The sequence below is a fragment of the Cydia strobilella genome, chromosome 4 (genome assembly GCF_947568885.1).
Source record: "Cydia strobilella chromosome 4, ilCydStro3.1, whole genome shotgun sequence".
In the NCBI taxonomy this organism is placed as follows: Eukaryota; Metazoa; Arthropoda; class Insecta; order Lepidoptera; family Tortricidae; genus Cydia; species Cydia strobilella.
The window spans coordinates 10,394,664-10,419,046 of record NC_086044.1 but is presented as its reverse complement, the minus strand read 5'-3'; the positions used below and the strand labels follow the sequence as shown (position 1 = coordinate 10,419,046).

At 39.0% G+C, this 24,383-nt stretch overlaps 4 protein-coding genes across 4 annotated transcripts; 2 read left to right on the top strand and 2 right to left on the bottom strand.

The window, feature by feature from the left end:
- Nucleotides 1-710: 710 nt before the first annotated feature.
- On the bottom strand, nucleotides 711-4,720 carry LOC134740578 (alanine--tRNA ligase, cytoplasmic). Its single transcript, XM_063673099.1, has 2 exons — nucleotides 4,574-4,720; nucleotides 711-3,704 (listed from the first exon to the last, which is right to left on the bottom strand). The coding sequence occupies exon 2, from the start codon at nucleotides 3,688-3,690 to the stop codon at nucleotides 787-789; it is 2,904 nt and encodes a 967-aa protein (XP_063529169.1). The 5' UTR covers nucleotides 3,691-3,704; nucleotides 4,574-4,720; the 3' UTR covers nucleotides 711-786.
- A 4,133-nt stretch (nucleotides 4,721-8,853) lies between these two features.
- LOC134740603 (transcription termination factor 3, mitochondrial) lies at nucleotides 8,854-10,843 on the top strand. The gene is made up of 3 exons (XM_063673135.1): nucleotides 8,854-9,607; nucleotides 9,690-9,904; nucleotides 10,547-10,843. Exons 1-3 carry the CDS (start codon nucleotides 9,093-9,095, stop codon nucleotides 10,822-10,824), a joined length of 1,008 nt encoding a protein of 335 aa, XP_063529205.1. The 5' UTR covers nucleotides 8,854-9,092; the 3' UTR covers nucleotides 10,825-10,843.
- On the bottom strand, nucleotides 10,790-24,113 carry LOC134740601 (endoplasmic reticulum-Golgi intermediate compartment protein 3). Its single transcript, XM_063673132.1, has 8 exons — nucleotides 23,812-24,113; nucleotides 23,582-23,740; nucleotides 22,832-22,971; nucleotides 22,133-22,206; nucleotides 18,095-18,260; nucleotides 17,495-17,684; nucleotides 11,064-11,262; nucleotides 10,790-10,970 (listed from the first exon to the last, which is right to left on the bottom strand). The coding sequence occupies exons 1-8, from the start codon at nucleotides 23,903-23,905 to the stop codon at nucleotides 10,835-10,837; spliced, it is 1,158 nt and encodes a 385-aa protein (XP_063529202.1). The 5' UTR covers nucleotides 23,906-24,113; the 3' UTR covers nucleotides 10,790-10,834.
- Nucleotides 12,720-13,257, top strand: LOC134740616 (reactive oxygen species modulator 1). The gene is made up of 2 exons (XM_063673148.1): nucleotides 12,720-12,938; nucleotides 13,073-13,257. Exons 1-2 carry the CDS (start codon nucleotides 12,805-12,807, stop codon nucleotides 13,179-13,181), a joined length of 243 nt encoding a protein of 80 aa, XP_063529218.1. The 5' UTR covers nucleotides 12,720-12,804; the 3' UTR covers nucleotides 13,182-13,257.
- Nucleotides 24,114-24,383: the final 270 nt, after the last annotated feature.

The following is a 24,383-nucleotide window of genomic DNA, read 5'->3' as shown; positions in this document are numbered from 1 at the left end:
TTTTCTTAATAATATGTAATATTTTCTTGAAATAAAAATACTAGTTGGCAATGGAAGCTATACGAACATGTATATTATTTGAAAAAAAAAATGGATAATTTAACATTTTTGACGCCGTGTCAAACACAAAAGCTGTCACTCGGACGCCACGTCACCGAAGTGTCAAAACTGAAATTGAACTTTATGCACATGCACGTCGGTCTATATTGCTCTGTGGTCTTTGACCGATTAATCCGTCTTTGGCGTTGGCGTCCAAAAGGTTAATAGCCTTACTACTAGCTAAATAATTTATTTATTTAAAATTCATACTCTGATGAGAGTCTGTCGAGAGGGACGGATAGTGGCGGATTTGCCTTAAGGCCCAGTAGGCCCGGACCTAGAGCGGCGAGATATTAGGGGCGGCAAATTATGACAAAAAATTTGCTAATGATAACAAGAAATAACTCAAAAAGTTAGTACTGAGAAAGGGGCGGCTACAGGATCTGGGGCCTAGGTGGGCAAAGACTGCAAATCCGCCATTCGGCACAAACCACAGTTAAAGCCTGACCAGTAATATATGATCATTGTCAAGAGGGCGCTGTTATTCCCATGTATAGGGTGACAGTTCAGTATACATAGTATGAAAAAATTAGTTCCAGTGAAATTCCGCAACATGGCGCGTGATCATATATTCCTGGTCAGGCTTAAAATAAAACATCCATGCTCTGGTATTTATTGCTTATATTTTTAAATGAAAAACCGTAAATAATAAATATGCAATTTTCATAAATAGCACTTTTTTTAAAACTAGAACAACTTCGAAGTAGCGAAGTCCTTGGCAATTTTCATTGCATTTTCAAGGGCTTGTGGGTTGTTTCCAGAAGCCTGGGCAGATTCGGCTTTGCCGCCGCCTTTACCTCCAATAACTTCAACTACTGATTGAACCCATTCTGACGCAAGCAAGCCTTTTGCGTTTGCAGTTTTAGGTACAGCAGCAAGGCAATATATCTTATTGGCATCTTCATCGACCGAAAAGAACATTGCCGACGTATTCGGGCGCAGTTGCTTCACTTGCTTCAGTGCACCATCAAGAGCTTTCGTGTTTCCTTGAGCCTGGAGCTCCGCAACAATGACTTCCGTAGTCTTTTCATCAAGGCACATCTCTTTAGCTTTCTCTGTCACTTGAGTGATAATAATGGCTTTTGCAGCTCTCTCTTTATCATCCAGTTGTTTTTTCAAGTTTTTGAGAGTATTTCTCAGTTCATCCTTCTTCCAATAAGATATTTGAGCTTGCGATATATCATTTGTAAGGTCTACAATTCGCTTGGATATATCTTTTTGGTTAAACCCATTGCCTTCTTCTTTAATTACATTAGCAAGATTGTTGACATCATTTTCTAAGGCACCTAATTTACCCACTGCTTTAATGGCTTCAGGGCCAGTCAAAGCAACAATTCTTCGAATACCTTTTGCGATTCCTTCCTCACTGACAATGACATATTCTCCAATATGGCCAGTTTGGTGAAGATGGGAACCACCACAAAACTCTACAGAAGTTTCAAAGCCATTAGGTCCATCTGGGGTTTTCTCTAACTCTTCAACTGGTATGCCAACTGACACAACACGTACAGGGTCAGGATAGTGCTCATCAAACATAGCTCTTAAGCCCTTGATTTTTTTCGCGTCGTTTAATTTTGTATGTTTGGCATAAACTGTTTTATTATCTTCTATAATTGCTTTAATTTGATCTTCAGCGTCCTTAATTTGTTTAGTAGTCATAGGGCCCTTGTTAGTAAAATCGAATCTTAAACGATCTGGCATCACAAGAGAACCTCTTTGATCAGAATCATTTCCAAGTACTTTTCTTAACACATTGTTAAGTACATGTGTGCCAGTATGATTATTCATTACTAGGCGTCTTCTCTCTGCGTCAATGTGTAGGGACAGAGAATCACCTACTTTGAGTACTCCCTCTACTTTACCAATGTGTAAAACATAACCGCCTTTCACTTGAACATTTTTAACAGTAAATTCATTACTATCATCACCAACTTTTAGCATATATCCTTCATCGAATATTTGACCTCCTTGTTCAGCATAGAAATTAGTTTTGTCTAATATTATACCACACTCTTGTCCAGACAACACTTCTTCTACAAATTGTTTATTTCTTCTTAAGGCTAAAATTTTAGCAGAGCATGGCGCAAATGTGTATTGAGCATCTTTGCCAGGAGAAGAAGCTACATAATTGTACTTGGGGGAATCATTAGTTACTGGCAGCCCACTTTCTTGGAGGTGACTAATGGCATGAATGTCCAAACCTAATAAATCCTCTTGTCCAGCAGTTTTACCTTGGGATGCTAGAAGTGATTCCTTCTTAGCTTTTTCATAAGCATCCATGTCAATGTTAAGGCCTTTTTCTTCACACATCAGCTGCGTGAGATCAATTGGAAAGCCATACGTGTCATAAAGGCGCCAGGCAACATCACCAGGAATTGTTTTTGAATCACCCAGCTTTTCTATAGTTCTGTTCAACAAATTTCTTCCTCTTGTCAAGGTTTTCAGGAATTGAACTTCTTCTTCATTGATAATTTGTTTAACCGATTCAGGATCTTTTTTTATCTCAGGAAAAACATCTCCAAGAATTTCTATAACTGTGTGCACCAGTGTAGCAAAAAATCCAGGTTTAGCATTGAGCTTTTCAGTTGCATAACGTACGGCTCTCCTTAAAATTCTACGCAACACATAGCCTCTGCCAGTGTTGTCGGGGCAACCACCATCAGACAGAGCAATTGTAAGAGTTCTTGCATGATCTGCTAAGACACGGTAAGCCATGTCAATGCCATCTACATCTTCATCCCCAACTTTACCAGAATAAGGTCTAGAGCCAGTGCCAACTTCAATTGCTTTGAATAAGGGCATGAAAAGATCAGTGTCATAATTAGCTCTTTTATTTTGAATCACTGATACCAATCGCTCTAGACCCAGCCCACAATCGATATGTTTTTTAGGTAGGGGTTTCAGTGACCCATCTGTTTCTCGATTGAATTGAATAAACACTAGATTCCAAATTTCCAAAACATCTGGATCATCCATATTGACAAGATGAGCTGCATCACGTCCCCCAATTCGATCATAGTGGAGTTCTGAGCAAGGACCACATGGACCAGTCTCTCCCATTTCCCAAAAGTTATCTTTCATACTTCCTGGCAATATGTGGGATTCAGGAATCCCCAGCTGCAACCAAATATTCTTACATTCCAAATCTGCTTGCAGTCCAGATGCTGCATCTCCTCCAAAATAAGTTACATAAAGTCTGTCCCCAGACAATTTGTATTCCTTAGTCAAAAGTTCCCAAGCCCAGGCACACACTTCTTTTTTAAAATAATCACCAAATGACCAGTTGCCCATCATTTCAAAAAATGTATGATGATATACATCTTTCCCCACATCATCTAAGTCATTATGTTTCCCTCCTGCTCTAATACACTTTTGTGTGTTAACAGCTCGGACATAAGTAGCCATATCAGAATTAGGATCAACGGAACCTAAGAAGATCGGCTTATACTGACACATTCCGGAATTAGTGAACAGCAAGGTTGGGTCATCAAGTGGTATGGTAGATGAAGAGTGGACATATCGATGGCCTCTTTCTTTAAAGAACTGCAGGTATTTCTCACGAATTTGGCTTCCTGTCATTGAAGTGTCCATGTTGATATTTTTTTCTAAAATAAGAAAATAGATTAATTAAATTGTAAATAATGATAGGTATCTTAGTAAATTGGACAAATTAACTTTAGTGGTGTAGCGCCTAGTCTAGTAGGTGTAGGCAGCAAGCAGAATTAACTAGATGGCACAAGTGTTCATAATTATTGGTACACAACTACATCATTAAGTAAGCAGCAGAAACAGAGTGGGCAGCTCAATTGCTAAACAAATTATGCTGCTCACCGTACAAGCCTTGTCGTAGAAGGGCCAAGCCAAGAGTAGGTCATTTTTTAAATGAAATCCTATAACATTACATATTATTATCATACCCTCCTGGGGTTTTGGGTGAGTGACTTATGTAGGTATTTACAACTTTTTTTTATTGTAAAATAGTTACCTAACTATGAATTAGAAACAGGTAGTAAAGTAAGCTCCCAAATGTGCTTAAAAATTATGAAATAGTTTCTGTTATTACAGTTATTACACAGTTATTTTATGACTAGTGTAAAACATTCCCCACCCAATACCCTTGGGTATGATTATTATACGACCTATTCACATCAAATACACCAATAAGTAGTAACATACGGAAACGTAATGTTGCATCAGCTTATGCAGGTAATGCAGATAAAACGTAGAAATAGAAAGGTTATACTGTAATTTACTTAGGTTGAAATAATTAAGGTTCCAAAACTTTACTGGAGAATCTGTATAAATTATTAACATCATACCATATGAGTAGTAATAAGTTAACTAAGTCAATAAAAGGAAAAGTATGACAAATTGAATAAAGTGCAGGAAACTACCGTATTCGAATGACAGTTGCCAGCCATAAGGGTTATAAAATAATATAAAATGTAAAAAAACTGAAATGGCTAAATTTTACCTTCGATAATGTCACACAATATGGTTTGCGCGAAAGTAACTCCGAGTCCGGAAGGCTTGGCTTTCCAGTAATATAAACGACAGCACGGCGCCAGCACCACACCGTACTACGTATTCGTAGAATGTATACCACAGATTAATACGTATACGTATGTACCAAGTACGTACCTTTTACCACATACCACCTCTCAGTGAGAGGCTAGAGCAAAGAGTAGTATAGTATTTGGTAGTATAATAGGGTGTATCCAAAGAGTATATAACCACTGTATCTACATGGTATCTATAGTTGGTCAAGCAAATCTTGTCAGTAGAAAAAGGCGCCAAATTTAAAAAATGTAGGAGCGAAGGGTTATCGTCCCATAGAAAATTTGTATTTCGCGCCTTTTTCTACTGACAAGATTTGCTTGACCAACTATACCTATGCATATAAAGCCCCCCACGCAGTTCTACAATGCAGTCCGCCTAAATATTATTATAATGAGCTCGCTCCAGACTACGCGGCGCGAAGCCGCGAACGCGAGTGTGGAGTCGATTTCGCTGCTTAGCGAACTAGACTCCACACTCGCGTTCGCTCTCGCGGCTTCACGCCGCGATTCGCGCACAAGTGTGGAGGGGCCTATATATTCATTATCCATTAGCATTTCAATTATGTTTATTTCTAGCGAAGATATCGAAGCTTCGATTAATCGCTATTCCGTTCCGCTGTGTAGCGCTTATCGCGGGCGAGACAGTTCCAACAGCCTCGTGCACTAGTATTATAGCGTACCACACCATCGCACCGCACCCATAAGTAAGAGCGAGAAAGAGATATCGCTTTCTTGCTCTTACTTATGGATGCGTCGCACAATGACCTTGGTGCGGTGCGACGGTGTGTTACACTTTAGAGTCGCCTGCTTGCGCCTTCTGGAAGCATTGGGAGTTGGGAAAATGTACATATGGGATCCAGAGGCTTAGTTTATAAGTTAGTTAAGGTTTAACTAACATAGGCTTAAGGGAATGTACACTAACACTATGGACATGGTCTGAAATAAAATATTTTGAATTGAATTGATATACATAACATGATTAAAATCGACTTTTCCCATCCGTACAAGCGCACGCATACACAACCTTGTAAACATTAATTAAAAACGGCGACTTGATTTGAAGTTCATCTTGTGAACAGTATGGTTATCCTTTTTTGACAAATGGCATTTTTACAAGAGCGAGGAGAGCGGTGATACTAGTTGCTGCGCCGTCAAAGACAACTTTGGGGCCATGGAGACTATATAAAGGAGCCAAATCTCTATGTATGAAAAGTGTCCATCAAAAAACAGTAATTAGGCGGCGCCACCATACACCGAAATACTACCAAAAATAACCTACGTAATTTGGTCGGGTTATTTGTTGCCTTATATCAAAGATAGATATAACTCCGTAATAGATGGATACAGTCTAAGGAAAAAACGTGCCTCGAAAATCACGAAAATTTGATTCTCGATCAGATGGCGCCACTAGTTTTGGCCTACACTCGTATAGAGGGCGTTGACTGTTTCGTTTGTTATTTATAATTTTAACGCATACCAGTGAAAGAACATGGGTCAAAATCATATAAAAATAATTAATGCAAATAAAAAAATCATTTATCCATATTTAAATACATTTTATCTTATTTTTATAAATATTTATTTTTAGTTTCAAAGTGTGTCGACAGATGGCAGTGAATTTACTGGGGTTACAAAATTTACTATGACAGTACCGCTCTAGTATAAGTTACTCTATGCTTATATGGTTCATGTTATACTCATGTCCCAGAGCCATAGACCTAGCATTACATAGACCAGCTATACGCGTGCGCCCGTAAGGGATAGACATAGATGACGTCATAAACGTGGGGATACCATATTGGTAAAAATTACCCCAATATTTGATATCACGTTGGGGCGATTACCCTGGAGGCAAAGTTAGCTTGTTTGACGGTATTAAAAAATTGTTAAATAAAATGTCAATGGGCCGTCCTTTTTAGGCGTATAAACAATGAAATACCTCCTATAATTCGTGCAGGTGGTACAAAACTAAACATGTTTAGTAAATAAAACGTAAAATAAAATGTATTATGGGTTTTAATTTAAAGTATGGGTTTTAATTTAAAGAAATCACAAATCGCAATCACACCAATTAATGTACACCACATTTAATCTTCACAACATTTGTTTATTTATTTTTGGAATTAGAAGTACGAAAAAACTTCGAGGTCAAAATTACCCATAAAATTATGATATTTTCATCTGGTATCCCTAACATGATTGTTATGCAGCTAAATTAAGAAGAAGTTTAAAAATGGCTGAACTTAGATTCCTACCTACCTACGTAATTTGGGCGGATAATTTTACAAATAATGTTTTGTTAATTTGCGTAAATAATTGTGATATTTTTATTGAAATCGTTTGATTCTACATTGCTTTGAGTGTAACGTAATTTTACGATGTTATTCTCACATATTGCGTTAAGAGGAAGGTGTAAAATACCGTACTTACGTGTGAACATGAATCTAGTATAACTGGATCGGTCATGAGGAGTGGGGGAAAATGACCGAACGGGATAGTCTTATGTATCTTTCAGTAGGAGTAGCAGAGAAAGCGCTGTTATTGTTTGTCCTTGTCATAGTTTCACTTTTCCACCGCTGCCACAACCGAGGTTGTGGCAAACAAATAAGTACGTGACATGTCATGTTTGTTCGTTGCTTGTTTAATTATCGTTGTTTTGTATGAAATTGTGCTTTCTCTTATGAAATATAGTGATGGTTAGCGTTTTGAATGCTTGAACTTTGATAAAATACTGGTGAATTGTTCTGTAATCGGCTGTAATAGCCGCTCTGAGCAAAAATATGAGATCATAATCTTTCACACGTAAGTACGGTATTTTACACCTTCCTCTTAACGCAATATGTGAGAATAACATCGTAAACTTACGTTACACTCAAAGCAATGTAGAATCAAACGATTTCAATAAAAATATCACAATTATTTACGCAAATTAACAAAGCATTATTTGTAAAATTATCCGCCCAAATTACGTAGGTAGGTAGGAATCTGAGTTCAGCCATTTTTAAACTTCTTCTTAATTTAGCTGCATAACAATCATGTTAGGGATACCAGATGAAAATATCATAATTTTATGGGTAATTTTGACCTCGAAGTTTTTTCGTACTTCTAATTCCAAAAATAAATAAACAAATGTTGTGAAGATTAAATGTGGTGTACATTAATTGGTGTGATTGCGATTTGTGATTTCTTTAAATTAAAACCCATAATACATTTTATTTTACGTTTTATTTACTAAACATGTTTAGTTTTGTACCACCTGCGCGAATTATAGGAGGTATTTCATTGTTTATACGCCTAAAAAGGACGGCCCATTGACATTTTATTTAACAATCTTTAATACCGTCAAACAAGCTAACTTTGCCTCCAGGGTAATCGCCCCAACGTGATATCAAATATTGGGGTAATTTTTACCAATATGGTATCCCCACGTTTATGACGTCATCTATGTCTATCCCTTACAGGCGCACGCGTATAGCTGGTCTATGCGTGTAAAAGATTATGATCTCATATTTTTGCTCAGACGGCTATTACAGCCGATTACAGAACAATTCACCAGTATTTTATCAAAGTTCAAGCATTCAAAACGCTAACCATCACTATATTTCATAAGAGAAAGCACAATTTCATACAAAACAACGATAATTAAACAAGCAACGAACAAACATGACATGTCACGTACTTATTTGTTTGCCACAACCTCGGTTGTGGCAGCGGTGGAAAAGTGAAACTATGACAAGGACAAACAATAACAGCGCTTTCTCTGCTACTCCTACTGAAAGATACATAAGACTATCCCGTTCGGTCATTTTCCCCCCACTCCTCATGACCGATCCAGTTATACTAGATTCATGCCCAGAGCCTAACTAGCGCCACCGGAGAGATTAGGAACTATTATTTAAAGCTGAAAGCGGTCACTTTTGCAACAATTCTGCCATAAGAGATTGGCATCCTTTCTATACCATCCATAATTCCGTCAATGAAGTCTAATTTCATGTCATATCGTTGTGCCATCCTAGCGCCACCGGACAGATTTCGAACTATTATTTACAGCTAACTGCTGTACACTTTTACGCTTTTTGATACATGAAGATTCGTTTCCTTAACTCTACATTCCATAACTCTGCTTACGCTACTGTCATCTCTACGAAGTGTCATCCATTGAGAAAAAAAAATGAAGTGTCAGTACATATACTATTATACTCTTTGGTGTCAGTCCACTCAGTCTGAATCCGAATTCCGAAATATTTCGAGTTATTCATCATCATCATTGATTGTCTTACCCATAGTATATACAAGTAGTTAATCAATCATACCACTTGTTTCATGTCTGCTATTTTGCTATACATGAAGATTTCGGAGTGTCTTTTAATTAATAAAAAACTCGTGTATCCCAACTAGGGGATCCCCTATAAGTGTTTTTTTCTAAATATCGAGATGTTTTCAAGAGTAGTTGAAAATGTGTTGTTATATCGTTCTGCTTGTAAATGTGTTCAAATTAAGCATTTTAGCAGTTTAATACAAACAAGATATAAGGTGCCTAATGACTCTGAAACAGAACCAAGTGCTTTAGAAAAGGCTTCACAAGATTTGTCTGAATTTACTCCATACTATCCAAAGTCTTTTAACCTAGCCGCATATGTAAATAGTTCTGAAACATTACAGAAATTAATTCAATTAAATGTCAATCTAAGCAAAATTGAAACAAAACCTTACCACGCAGAACAGCTTCTTAAATTAGACTTTGATAGGAATATCAAAGAACACCTCTTATTCCTTAAAGATTTTGTTAATTTCGAAGAGCTGGGAAGCTTTATTACGAAGAATTCACTTATTCTTAGTGAGCCTTTAGAAGACCTTAAAATAAGGATAAATTACTTACAATCCAAATGTTTTTCGGAGGATCAAATAAAGCAAATTATCACAAGAAACCCATTTTGGCTTATGTTCACGTAAGTACTGGAAAAATATTTACTGTAAATATAAAATTATATTGCTAGCATGATCTAAACAATGTTTAATGGATTTTCACAGGACAACAAGAATAGACAGAAGATTAGGATTTTATCAAGACAAATTTTTATTACATGGTAAGGAAGTGAGATTGCTGGCATCCAAGCAGCCAAAACTGATTACCTATAGTCTTCACAATGTTAGGACTAATATGTTTGCCTTGAAAGAGGAGATGGGTTTTGAACAACATGAACTAAAGCAATTACTCTTAAAGAAACCAAGACTTTATATGATCAGTAAGTATAAAACCTCTACTAAATTTTTGGCTTTAATATATTAAACTTAACTGACATGGAACAGTCCATGTTGATCGATAGTTTCTACCTAGACAAAATTAATTAATTGGTGTGAACCCTTATTAGATCACTTGTCTTATCCATTAGTAGTTGAGTTATACACTTAGATTCTAGGCAAGTGGACAGGGTTTTTTTTAGTCTAGGTAAAATCTAGACTGTGTCCTTTAAAATAACATTTTTCAATTAAAATTAATTGTTCATAGTTTCAGAGAAAATTGTGGTTTCAATAAAAATGTTTGGTCAGCCTTAGCTGATAAAAATTTAAAAGTATGATTAACCAACACTAGGCCCTCTGCTTGGAGTGCTTCACATATGCTGAGATTTGAGACCATTGCCCAATCATTTGTGTAAAAATTTCTAATTAAATTGCACCTATTTTAGTATTTAAGTTTTATATTTTTACTTAGTTCTTAAGGATTTTTTTTGTGGCAATAAATATTTTTCTGATTCTGATTAAAAATATCAAACCAATGAAAGTAGACAACTTTTTTAAGTATTAACCTCTAATAATTGTAAATTCCACATTTTAAGTATTTATGAATCTTACAAGTAAAAATTTTAACTTATTTAATATTGTTTCAGGTCAAAAGACACTTCTAGAAAGATTTAATTACATACACAACACAATGCAAATATCTCACAAAAGGATATTAGATGAGCCAGCGGTACTGCTAAGTAGGAACTTTAGAATCAAGCAGCGTCATCTATTCTTACAGAAACTTGGAAGAGCTCAGTATGACCCAAAAAAAGAAAACTATGTTCCAATTATAAAACTGGCTGAAGGTTCCGATACAGAGTTTTGTAAACAGGAAGCAAAATGCAATGTTTTAGATTATAATTTATTTCTTAAAACATTATAAAATACATAGTTTAACCAGTTTTCCCTAGTAATATCTTGTTTTGAAATGCATTTACTGAATGGTACAAAAGTGTATCAAATATTCCTGCCACAGTAAACACTCCTCCAACTATTGCACAGATGTTAGTTGCAAAATGACCAATAGACCTGAAAAAAAAAAACATGTTAAATTCTTATTACAATTACTGTCATATAAATAAAACTATTAAATATGCAAGAACAATCTGTTGTATTAATCACCTTTCTTTTTCTGTATATTTGACCATCAATGGTGACAGTTCATAAGTGAAAAATGCTCCCGGCATTCCAGATTCTGAATGCACTTGACTAGACTTCTGGTGTCTAGTCACTGAAAACTGATTGGTGTACAAAACTGTACCATCTAATTTTACATATACTGTTGGAACAATTTTTATGTAATATTGGAACATCACAGCACCTGAAATAAAAATACATCTTGTACTTTCAAATATGCAGGTAAAAAAATATACCTATATCCACCCTATATTATATCTACAGGCTCTCCAGTACACAATGGCCCATGATGGTCCGCGACAAGCCATCGCCATTGGTATACAATGGCGGACGATTGGCCATCGTGGTGCGCAATTGGGAAATTGTCGGTTTTATTGGCACACTTCAAATGAATTGTGGCGTTCACACAGTCGCCCACCATTTCACTTTGTTTCAGTCGTTTGTTTTGCACCATTTTTGACCGAGCGTTAAGCCCCATTCGCACGAGAGCTTAAAAAACATTGCGTGTGTGACGCACCCATAAGTAAGAGCGAGAGAGATATAGCTAATAAATACACATGTTTCCATTTGTGTCATTCAAACGCTTTTTTAACGCGCGTTGAAAAAGCGCTTGTGAGAATGAGGCCTGAGCCTAACACGAGCGCTTTTTTAACGCGCGTTAAATAAACGCTTGAATCTGCCCGATTTAAAGACCAAGGCTTAAGTTGAAAAAAAAAAGCGCTACCGCCATCGTCTGAATAAATACACATGTTTCCATTTGTCATTCAAACGCTTTTTTAACGCAGGCAGAAAGGAAAAGTGAGACTATGACAAGGACAAACATTAATAGTGCTTTCTCTGCTACTCCTATCGAAAGTTCCATAACAGCATCTCGTTCGGTTAAATGGGGGAGGGGCCCATTTCCTCTCTATATTATTGTACCTCTATGACTAGGGCCTTACCATTTCGTCGGATACTTTCTGTTGAGATACAGAGAAAAGTATACATTATTTCCCTAGCTGTCTAGGTCAGACGATAAACACATTACCCTCCTTTGCGTGACAGACTATGTGCGTGAATCGCGGCGCTACTTCGCGGAGAACGCACAAGAGAAATGAATGAAACCATGAATCTAGTATAACTGGATCGGGCATGAGGGGTGGGGGAAATGACCGAACGGGATAGTCTTATCTATCTTTCTTTTATTCCCCACCGTAAATTTGTATGGTTTATGGTGGGCTACAAATCTAATCGACCAATCATATTGTCGCATTGCGTATGTTCCGTCCCTCACGGGCGCACGCGTATAGCTCATCTATGTGATGCTAGGTCTATGAATGAAACCGAAGAATGTGCGTATTACCGTGCGTAACTTTTTAGGGTTCCGTACCCAAAGGGTAAATAAGGGACCCTATTACTAAGACTCCGCTGTCCGTCTGTTTGTCTGTCACCAGGCTATATCTCATGAACCGTGATAGCTAGACAGTTGAAATTTCTGATGATGTATTTCTGTTGCCGCTATAACAACAAATACTAAAAAGTACGGAACCCTCGGTGCGCGAGTCCGACTCGCACTTGGCCGGTTTTTTTTAGATGGCAACACAAATATGGCATGTAAAAAAAACCGGCTGTCACTGTCAGTCTGTTACTTGTCAAATGAATTGATTAGAAAATCATTTTATAAGAGATTATATTATTTCTGAATAAAACTGATATTTGATATTCCGGCATATAAAACTCATTAACGATGCCTGCTGTACCCGGGGGCATGTATGGGCACCAAGGGCCTTCATGTTTCGACAAAATGAAAATGGGTTTCATGATCGGATTTTGCGTTGGTATGGCTAGCGGCGGACTCTTTGGTGGATTTACAGCGTTAAGGTTAGAAATTTGTATTTACACAATTTGCAGTTACAATCGATCTCTGAACATAAAATAAAGTTTAGTGTTTGTAGGTTAGTCTGTACTTGAAAATGGTATGTTCTGTATTCAGTATGATTATTTTACATTTGTAGGTATGGTGCAAGAGGGCGAGAATTAGTGCACTCAGTGGGAAAAGTAATGCTGCAAGGAGGCGGAACATTTGGTACATTTATGGCTATTGGAACTGGAATTCGCTGTTGATTCCAAGAACATCTTAGTGTATACTGTAGTTACATAATTATTGTTATATTTGTTTTAATACATAACTAGAATAAGACTTCTTTTTTATTAATTTCAACTTGGATTTTTAGTCACTTGTAATCATCACAAAGATACTTTTCTGGCAGGACCTTCTGATCTTATGTTATCTATACTGTTTAGGTACAGCTTTTTAATGCAACATGTCATGTTGAAATTCAATAAACACCAATATAAGCAATTTATTAATGTTTAACATACTAAAGAATGTTGAAAGTTTTGCTTGCTTTAACCTTTTTCGACCCCGTGTCAAACACAAAAGCTGTTATCCAGACGCCACATCACTGAAGTGTCAAAACTGAAATTGAACTTTATGCATATGCATGTAGGTCTATGTTGCTCTGTGGTTGTTGACCGATTAATCAGTCTTTGGTGTTGAACCTATGGTGCATATATATCGGTCATTGGCATCCAAAAGGTTAAAGTAGTAGAATGAAATAAAAGGTTCCTGCCAGATTTAATATTTTACAATGGTTATAACACCTTGCTGCAATTTTGAAGATAATAATAACAATCAAATTGGATTTTACTATTTTAACCTAAGGCCCAGCCAGACATATGAAACATTTGCCACTAAAATTTGAACCTATAGTGTAAGAAATAGAGTTGATTTTGCCTTGTTGGAAAATTGAAAGAAACAGCAAAAGCGACTGTTCCACTGGTGGGGACCTGAGCTGGAGAGACTCAGGCGCAAGATGAGGAGGCAACTCAACAGAGCTATGAACACTGGCGCCGACGAGGACTGGGATAACTACAAGTCCACCAAGGCCGCGTACAAAAAACGTCTCAGGTACAGAAGCACAAACTCATGGCGCAAGTTCTGTACTGACATTGAGACCACCATGCAAGCTAACAGGGTAAGGAAGGTCCTCTCCACCAACTCGACTATTACCTTAGGATCCCTGCGTAAGCCAGACAACTCTCTCACCAACTCACCGGAGGAAGCAGAGCGGGTCCTGGTGCAAACACACTTCCCGGACTGCGCTATATCGCACCCAGTGAGTCTGGGGGAAGAGGAGACTACTCCGACAGAGGACGAGTGGCTACAGACACACGAGGTAATCAGCCTACAGCGCACGCAGTGGGCCATAAACAGCTTTGACTCCTTCAAGTCTTCAGGAACGGACGGGATCTTCCCTGCGCTACTCAAATGGGGCGGGAAGCATCTCACCCTGAAGCTGACCATCGTTCTGCGCGCCTGCCTGGCTCACAGGTATGTGCCGAAAAGATGGAGAGAGGTCAAAGTGATCTTCATACCGAAACCAGGTAAAGGCGACTACTCGGATCCTAAATCGTTTAGGCCCATCAGCCTGACCTCCTTCATGCTGAAAACCTTGGAGAGGTTGTGCGACAGGTATCTGAGGGAGAGGGTGCTAAGTAATGTGCCCCTACATCCCAACCAACATGCCTACAGCCCTGGCAAATCTACAGAGTCGGCACTTCATGCAGTGGTAAGCAAAATCGAGGTGGCGATCAAAAGCAGGTCCATGTGCTTAGGAACCTTTATTGATATAGAGGGAGCTTTCGACAGGACCAGGTTCAGCAGCATAACAGCAGCACTGGTAAGGCACGGTGCGAATGCAGTTATGACCAAATGGATAAACAACATGTTGAGCCAGAGAGTCATCAAACTCGGGACAGGTGAGACACAACAGGCACTAGTGGCAAAGGGATGCCCCCAAGGCGGAGTCCTATCACCACTTCTATGGAACCTAGTGGTGAACGACCTGATCACTACACTAAACAACAATCACTACTACACGATCGGCTATGCCGACGACATAGTGATACTAACGAGCGGCAATCATTCAGGTACGGTGTGCGAGGTTACCCGCTCTGCACTAGCCATCGTGGAGCGCTGGTGCATTAACAACGAACTCACAGTCAACCCACGCAAGACGGAGCTGGTTATGTTCACCAACAAACGCAATTTGGGAAACTACCGCCTTCCCAAACTGTTCAATACAGAACTCCAACTATCTGCAGAGGTAAGGTATTTAGGGGTAATACTCGACAGCAAACTAAATTGGAGCAATCACTTAAACAGCAAAATTGACAAAGCTACAATCGCATTCTGGCAATGTCGTAGAATGGTTGGTAAAACCTGGGGACTAACTCCCAGGATAATTCTATGGCTCTACCAGGCAATCATACGACCAATAATAAGCTACGGCGCGACAGTATGGTGGCCACGCACCAAACTATCCACAGTGGAAGCTAGACTACAACGACTCCAGAGGCTGGCCTGTATGGCGGCCACGGGCTGCATGAGAACAACACCAACTGCGGCCCTGGAAGCCCTACTGGGCCTGCCGCCGCTGCACCTCTTTATACAACAGGAAGCGCTAGCTGCGGCGGTACGTCTCAAAAAATCTAATCTCTGGAGACCGCCTAGGGTGCCACACACCGAGATCCTCTACGAGGCCATAGGTAAGGAACCACTAATTGAGGCGGTGACTGACAGGATACCCAGGCAATTCGTCTTCGACAAAAAGTACAAAATACAATTACACGAAGAACCCCATGAAGGACTCAACCCAAGGGAGCTGAGAATCTTCACGGATGGATCAAAGACAAGGTCAGGCACTGGCGCTGGGGCATTCTCAGAGGACCTAAACATACACATCTCGACACCACTTGGTGCACATAACACAGTCTTCCAGGCAGAATGTATGGGCATCATAATGGCAGCACACGCAATCGTCTCAAGGAAAGTACTGGACTACCCCATCCGCATACTCTCCGATAGTCGATCGGTATTACAAGCCCTGCAAAGTTATACTTTGACCTCAGGGCTAATCTACGAATGCCACAAAGCTCTATCAGAGGTATGTACCACCAATAGCGTAACTCTGCAGTGGATTAAAGGACACAGCAACTCGCGAGGTAACGATGCTGCCGACATATTAGCAAGAGGAGGCTCGGAACTGAAGGTGGCAGGACCGGAGCCAATCCTACCTCTGCCATATGCCTGGCTCCGGAACATGCTGCGACACAACACCAAGGTAAAACACCAACAGTATTGGACTAACCTAGGTACCTGCAGACAGGCGAAGGAAGCCCTCCCGACGATCAACCCAGGTCTGTCACGGAGGCTGCGACTGCTGAAGAGGCCACAACTCCGGCTACTAACTGGAGCCATAACTGGCCACGCCTCACTAAACAAACACTTACTAACCATGCGTGTTACAGATAGCCCCCTTTGCAGGGCATGCATGGAGGCAGAAGAGACAGCCGCCCACGTCATCCTCGAATGTCCAGGGGTGGCAGAATACCGGGCACAATACCTCGGTTCGCCGGGGTCTCTCCCAGAAGTCGTCGGCAACATCAAGGGTCTGCTAGGCTTCTTGGAGGAGTTGGGTTGGCAGGAGTAGTGCCGGCAACCCATCACGCAAAATAGGCGCATCGTAAGACGTCGAGTTGCGGAAACCTAGCCCGCGAACACCTATAACCTATAACCTATAACACCTTGCTGCAATTTTGAAGATAATAATAACAATCAAATTGGATTTTACTATTTTAACCTAAGGCCCAGCCAGACATATGAAACATTTGCCACTAAAATTTGAACCTATAGTGTAAGAAATAGAGTTGATTTTGCCTTGTTGGAAAATTGAAAGAAACAGCAAAAGCGACTGTTCCAATTGAATAGGATTTAAATTTCATCAAAGTGAAGAGGTACTATAGGTAGGACCTTGGGCCTTAGGAAGTTAACCCTTAGGTGCATGAAGTATCAATGTTGCTACTTAAACAAGACAAGTGCTAACCAAGTTCTCTTGAAATTAGAGGTTTTATGACAGTTGCTTTAGTATGAGTATTGATACTTCATGCCTCTAAAGATTAAAGGGAAAAAAGAGATAAATAATTGTTCTTCAGGATAATATGATGCAGGTATAACTTTTATCAATAGTTACAGATACACAAAAATAATTCAGCAATTGATTATTACAAACTTTCTTGTAATACAGTAAAGAAAGACTTATGTAACAATGTATCTGAGGGGCCTTGACATTAGTGTGTCAATTTACACTTGGTGCCTATGTAAATTATGTAGTCACTAGGTAGTAGGTTAGGTACTCTATAATATACATCATTTAGTTTTCCTAATTGCATCATATTCATTATTTGTTTGTACAGACACTGTGGTGGCTAGCAAACAAATAAATATTTGAAGCCAGACTACTAGGACTTTGGGTTAAAACCTTGTTTTATTGTGTTGGATCTCTATCAATAGTGATTATAATTCATATGCTTACCTTCCTTTGCCAAACCTATGACACCATCTAATGGGGCAGTATTAGCACTTTTAATATCTGTCCCAAAAGAGAGATGTTGAATGATGTGGGTTGTATTGAACACTGAAGATGAATATGGTTGTACATCATGGACATGGACATGATTGATTGTGAAACTTTTTCCTGGAGCTATGTGAAAACTCCCACCAACCTAGAAAAAAAAAGCAATATATAAAATTCGGTAGGTATTTTAGATTTCAGATAGACATAACATAAAGTATATTGACAGATGTGCGTGTGCATTTTGCTACATAGCAATATCTTGCTCACACTGGTGCGGTATGCGGATACGTATCAGTTTGATAACCGCACAATGATAAACACTTAAAGCTCGACGCAGATGGCGCTGCGATCGTTTATAAAAACATGTTTTTAGAAATGCCAAATCTAGTATAGACTACTTTTGTTTGCTTCTAAGAGAGATGGAACAATTATACTTAATCTGTGGGTTTTTAATCTCATAGCAAAATATATTTTTTATGCTGCTGCATTTTACCCGTTTTTTTAAATTTATTCTGTAGGTATAGGTATAATTTTACAGTGCTAAGATTAAGAACATACCCTGTTTACTTCCATGTAGCCATAAATCTGACACCCTTCTTTGAGAGCCATATTGGTTTTTTCAACGGATTCATCATCTTTACATTGCTCAATAGTAGATAAATCTGGCAAAGCCCATCTTCTTAACTTATACGCTTCTTTAACATCATCACAGGTGTTGCAGCATCTGAAAATAGATTATTTAATGAGCTTGAGCTGACAATAAATGTCAAAACAGCTTAATTTTAATAAAGCTTTGTATTTTTGTAATGCACGTAATAAATTAGTTTGGTGCTCGGGTCTCACCTCAAATAACCTTTTAAATAGGCAGCAATACGCCTACCAGGCGGGCCGGTCAACGAGGGATGCGGCCCGCGATGTGTTCACCCGGGTGATGACGCACCTCGAGGGCGGGCGGCAGGTAGCAGCGATATTCTGCGACCTGTCGCGCGCCTTCGAAATGATCGATCATGCCCTGCTCTTAAAAAAGCTAAATCGCTACGGCTTCGAAGGACATTTTTTGAGCACAATTGCGTCATTCTTGTCTAATCGACAGCAGAGTACTTCCGTTCTTGGTGCAAAATCAAATCTCGAGCCCATCGGGGGTTGTTCTGTCCCCCAGGGATCCATAATGGGGAATAACCTTTTTTTAACGTTAGTTAATGACATAACAACTGCATGTTCGGAACCTGAATACATTATGTTTGCTGACGATACATGCATAATAATTAACGCAGAGAATTTTAATAATTTAAAAGTAAAAGCGAACGAAGTTATGCATAAGATTGCCCAATGGTTCCTATCTAACGGCATGCAACTGAACATTGACAAAACTAACATTATGCACTTCCAACTGCGTAAAAGTAACGAATGTCAATTTAATATTGTTATAAATGATATTAACTTACCTCAAGTTGATCAGGTGAAATATCTAGGCTTCACGATGGATTCAGGTTTGACATGGTCACCCCATATAGACGCAGTTTGCGACAAGTTAGCATCTGCCTGTTTTGCTTTATCCAGACTGGCACCCACCCTGACACCTGACAACCTCAGAACTGCCTATTTCGGGTACTTTCACTCAATTTTAACCCAAGGTGTCGAACTATGGGGTACGTCAGCAGACTGTGACAGACCGTTTAAACTACAGAAGCGTGCTCTTAGAATTATATCTGGTAAGCCCTACGATCATCCAGCCCAAGCATTATTTAAGCAGCATAAAATTCTAACTCTGCCTTGTATCTTCATATTGATGGCCTGCCAACACGTGAGGTCTAATCTTAAACAATACCCAACGCGCGGTCAGTGTCATGGTAGAAATACCCGTGGTGCACACCTGCTACTTGTCCCGCACCGCAGACTCGCTAAAGCTCGAAAGTCACTCGCTGTCCTAGGTGTCAAGATCTATAATACCCTACCTAGTGACATAATTACCTCGGCGAGCGATAAAATATTTTACAATAAGATTAAAAAAATGTTGCTTGACCTGTGTTGCTACAGTGTAAATGAATTTATTTTAAGGAAGTGTAATAAGCCCTGACATTAGATAAAAAACTGAGATATAGATATAATAATTGTATTAACGAATAATAAATATAATAATTGTAATAATGAACTTTATCAATAGAACTACGAACACAAATTGTATATTGTAACGTAGTATAAATTTATTATAATTATATGGTTGACATTGTATATTATAGTATGGCTGAATTGACGTGTAAAATTTGTACAATTTTATCAATAAATGTATCTTATCTTATCTATCGTTTCCCATATAGTTTTAAGTCATAATGTATTGTTTGTCCACATTTTCTTTAGTCATAATTTGGTTTTTCTCAGAAATGCGTAACTTTTTAGGATTGCCATAAAACATACCTAACCTATCTACTTATTACATGGTCATATTTCTGGTGCTCATGTGGATGCAGAATACATACATACCTGCATGAAAATACTAACCATTAAAAATCAGATCAATATTAGGATAAAGTCATTATAAAACATGGATATACAATCCATGACAATAAAAGATTGAGTGCCGGGAACTCGCTCGGCGGGTTCTCTGTTTGTAGTCGCTTTCCTCTACAAAGCGGAAATTCCACCCACTATTATGGACCCTAGCAGTGGACCAACTTCTTGCAATTATGTCAGGCCATGACTATGACACACAGGGATATGCCGACGACCTGGTAGTCATTGTCAAAGGCCCTTGCCTCCACACGATTTCCAACCTAATGCAAGGAGCTCTAAACACTATATTCAAATGGTGTAGAGAAAATGACTTGTCCATTAATCCGAGCAAGACTGTAATAGTACCATTCACAAGGAAACGAAAGCTGGAAAAGCTTACACAACCAAGACTTAATGGACAAATAATACCGTTCTCAGAAGAGGTCAAGTATCTAGGGGTCACTTTCGACCAAAAGTTAACTTGGAACCCTCACTTGAGAAATATTATACAAAAAGCAAAAATGGCCATGTGGTCATGCTGTCGAATGGCAGGAGCAAGATGGGGCATAAGACCCCAAATTGCTATGTGGTTGTACACAGCGGTAGTGAGGCCCATTATCACCTATGCCTCCGCAGTCTGGTGTAACAAAACCAGCCAAAAGACGGCGATAGATACTCTAAATAGCCTGCAACGCACGGCTTGTTTAACCGCAACAGGCGCCTTCTCCTCGACACCGGGAGCGGCCCTAGACGCACTGCTGGACATTACACCACTCCACCTGCACGTGCAAAAGGAGGCCAAGCAGTGCGTCTACAGAATATGCACGCTAAACAGGCCAAAATGGCGCTCTCAAGCACTAACCAAACTAAAGGCCTGGGTTTTTGCAAATAGAACCCTTAGCATGCCCACTGATGACACGCACACCGAATGTCATTTTACCAAACTGTACACAGTAGAAATCCCTCCTAGAGACAAATGGACCAACGACCAAATGTACGTCGAAGAGGGAAGCCATATTTGGTACACGGATGGTTCCAAGAAAGGCAATGATGTAGGATGTGGGATCTATGGTGAGAGACCTAAGCTCAGAGCTAGCGTCAGCATGGGCACACAGGCATCAATCTTCCAGGCAGAAGTCTTCGCCATCAACAAATGTGCGGAGCTTAACCTGGATAGAAACCTAAGACACCATCATATCTACATCAACTCAGACAGCCAGGCTGCTCTGCTGGCACTAGATTCCCTCGAGTCAAACTCAAAACTAGTCCAGAACTGTAAAACAAACCTAAATGCACTGGCTAACTCCAACAAAGTCATACTTAGATGGGTACCAGGGCACTCCGACATTAACGGAAACGAAGAAGCGGACGAACTTGCTAGAAAGGGCGCAGACACACCCCTGGTCGGCCCAGAACCGTTCTGTGGAATCACAAAACGGGATGCATACTCTCTGCTCAGCAACATAGAAAAAACGAGAGCAATCGATTGGTGGAAGTTCGTCAAAGGACAAGAACACTCGAAAGCTCTAATCAAAGGGTTCAACGGCAAAACTGCTAAGGAGCTTCTAAGGCTCAAAAGATATAAAACCTGCGCAGTGACTAGAATATTGACTGGACACTGTAAGTTGAACAAACACATGTTCCGAATTGGGAAGAAACAGGATGCGACATGCAGGTTCTGCCAGGAATCAGAGGAGACTGCAATGCACATTCTCTGTTCCTGTGGACCACTAATGTCAAAAAGAAGTATCCACTTAGGGCGGCACATACTGCAACCCTATGAGGTACAGAACATTACGGCCCAAAGAATCTGGAATTTTCTGGACTCAACGGGCATTAGTAACGAACTTTAAAGGGCCGTCACAATAGATCACTGCTTGGTCGACGTGACACTCACAGGCCCACAACACCCCAACAATAAATAATAATACAAAGCGGAAAAATGCCGGTACCGGCTACGAGCGTAGCGCTACGAAAACATTGACAGTGAATGTGTTAACTTAAAATAATTGAACGAAAAAAGTAAAACAAAGGGACATAGCTGTAATGAATACCTCAGACATGTTGGTTATTGCATGTTTTGACCCAAGGTAAATAGTTACTTACTGATTTTCCTTTAACTCAGCTCCATAGCAACTTCCACAAGTCACTATGGCCACTTTCGAGACATTTTTCTTTACCTGGAAAAAAATATAGAAACACATAGGAACCTATTCAAGAATAGTTACACGCACAAGCAATGAAAATGGCCCAAACATGATCTTTTTCATTGTTGCTGAGTGTAGTTCTAGGTGCCCTGGTATGAGTTACTAGAGTTTCAGATAATCCTAAAATTAATAATATACCCGTGATACAGGCTTTTAGGAAAAGTTAATTTTACATTGATTGTCATTGAGGCACTATTGCAAAAAAAGACACAAAAATAATTAAAATAAAGACATAAAAGCCTTAACTTATTAATTTCATTCAAATCTATTATTGTATTGCTGTTATTCAGTTAAAAGCCAATTTTCAAATTTATATGTATAAATTATACAGGGTGGCTAAAAAATAAGTGCATTCTCATTTTTTGGGACTATACTGAGCAACTTTTACTATGGGACCAACCACGAAAATCGCGCAAAAAAAATTTACCTTCCATAGAAAATGGTCCAGCCAAAATGTATGAAACAGCCAGAAATTTTTTTCGCGATTTCGGGGTTGATCGCATAGTAAAAGTTGCTCATTATAATCCCAAAACCTCCCTGGCAACGGGAATGCACTTATTTTTTAGTCACCGTGTATAACACATTCTAAAACACGTACAGCACTTGTGGAAGATATGAATTCTTCTTTCTGTGGCTCTTCTATGGGTGTTCCATTTAAATCCAGTCTTCTCTTGTGTATGTTGTGATCCATCTGCAGGTGTTGCTCACCAGAAGAATCCATTGCATCCAGAACTAAATCTAAAATGTGCATTTGAAAGATGTTAAATAATACTTGTTTGGAGTTTTGGAGCTTCAATAAGATGCATCCCAAGTGTTGTAGCAGTCAAATGTAAATGCTAACATCTTAAGTTTCTAATTTGATTGATATTCAGTATTCAGTCATTGATAGCCTTCATAGGTAACACATCAGGACAAAAAAAAATAGCTTTGCTTGCTTAAACATTATCTTGGCTTGGCCATATCTGGCTTCCCCAAATTTTATACATTAGGACCTATGACAGCAGAACCGGGCATGTTAATTATTAACAATTAACACACAAATTTGTCTCTGCCAGGCACAGATGGGAATAGGTGTTTTCATATCAATCATTCCAATTTGTCCCAGCCTCATGTATGGCAGCAGTGACGTGGGGCAGGGACAAATGGGAAAACACCACAAATTGTGTCCCTTTTGTATGGGAAACTATTAGCAAAGCTATTAGGATAACACCAAATGTGTTAATAGAGATAGGTTTTAGAGACAGCTTTTGGGTGTTTTGTATGCTTATTGATTTACTTGCACAATGTGAGTAGGTTTTAAGTTTTAAAGAAAATGCATTTTAAAATAAATTGATCAATGTATACTTACAGCTGCATGAAATGGAGGGAACAACAATGTCCAAGTTAATTCTCAACTTATGGCCCCTTGAAGTATCTACGAATAGCTCTTCCGACACATTTGGCGACATATACGTGTGCAACTCGGACAGGAAGAGAAGAATCATTACAAGAGCGCCGGTAACAGTTACTACAAAGAAAAACCACGTCACTTAAATAATCGAAGGTAAGTTATAAAATTAAAATTGTTTAAACAATTACTTGCGGCTCCCGTTGCAGTTTTGACTCTGAAGTCTTCTAATGTTTTTGCGTAAGCATCAAGTTGTTTAAATCTATCAATTAGCGGTGTAGACATTTTAGATGTGTTATTTACGCCTGTGTCTAAACATTTATATTTTATTAACGATCACTTAATTGTATTATTGCGTAGAGCGTTATAAGAGTCGTACAGTGCTTTTGATTGAATTATACATTTGAAAACAATAATTATTGGTACTAGCTCCAAAACTTAGTAACACAAAAGTCACAAAACATAACGGAGTGTCACTTTACCCGGCTGGCTGCCAAAGCCCAAACTGAATTATCAATTACTGAATGACATTGCATTGACAACATTGAAACATGATTGAAACCAATGACAACATTGACAACTGACAATATATGACAACTATTTTTTTTTAAATACTACCTTAGTCTATGGCCGAAGTAGCTGTCAGTCCTCTGGTCACAAATGGGGTTTTAAATGGGTTTTAAAGTTGAGACTTCCGGTTCGAGCGCCATCTTGATAGTTAGCATCGTGATTAATTACTTTGTTTTTTGCTCATTAATATTGT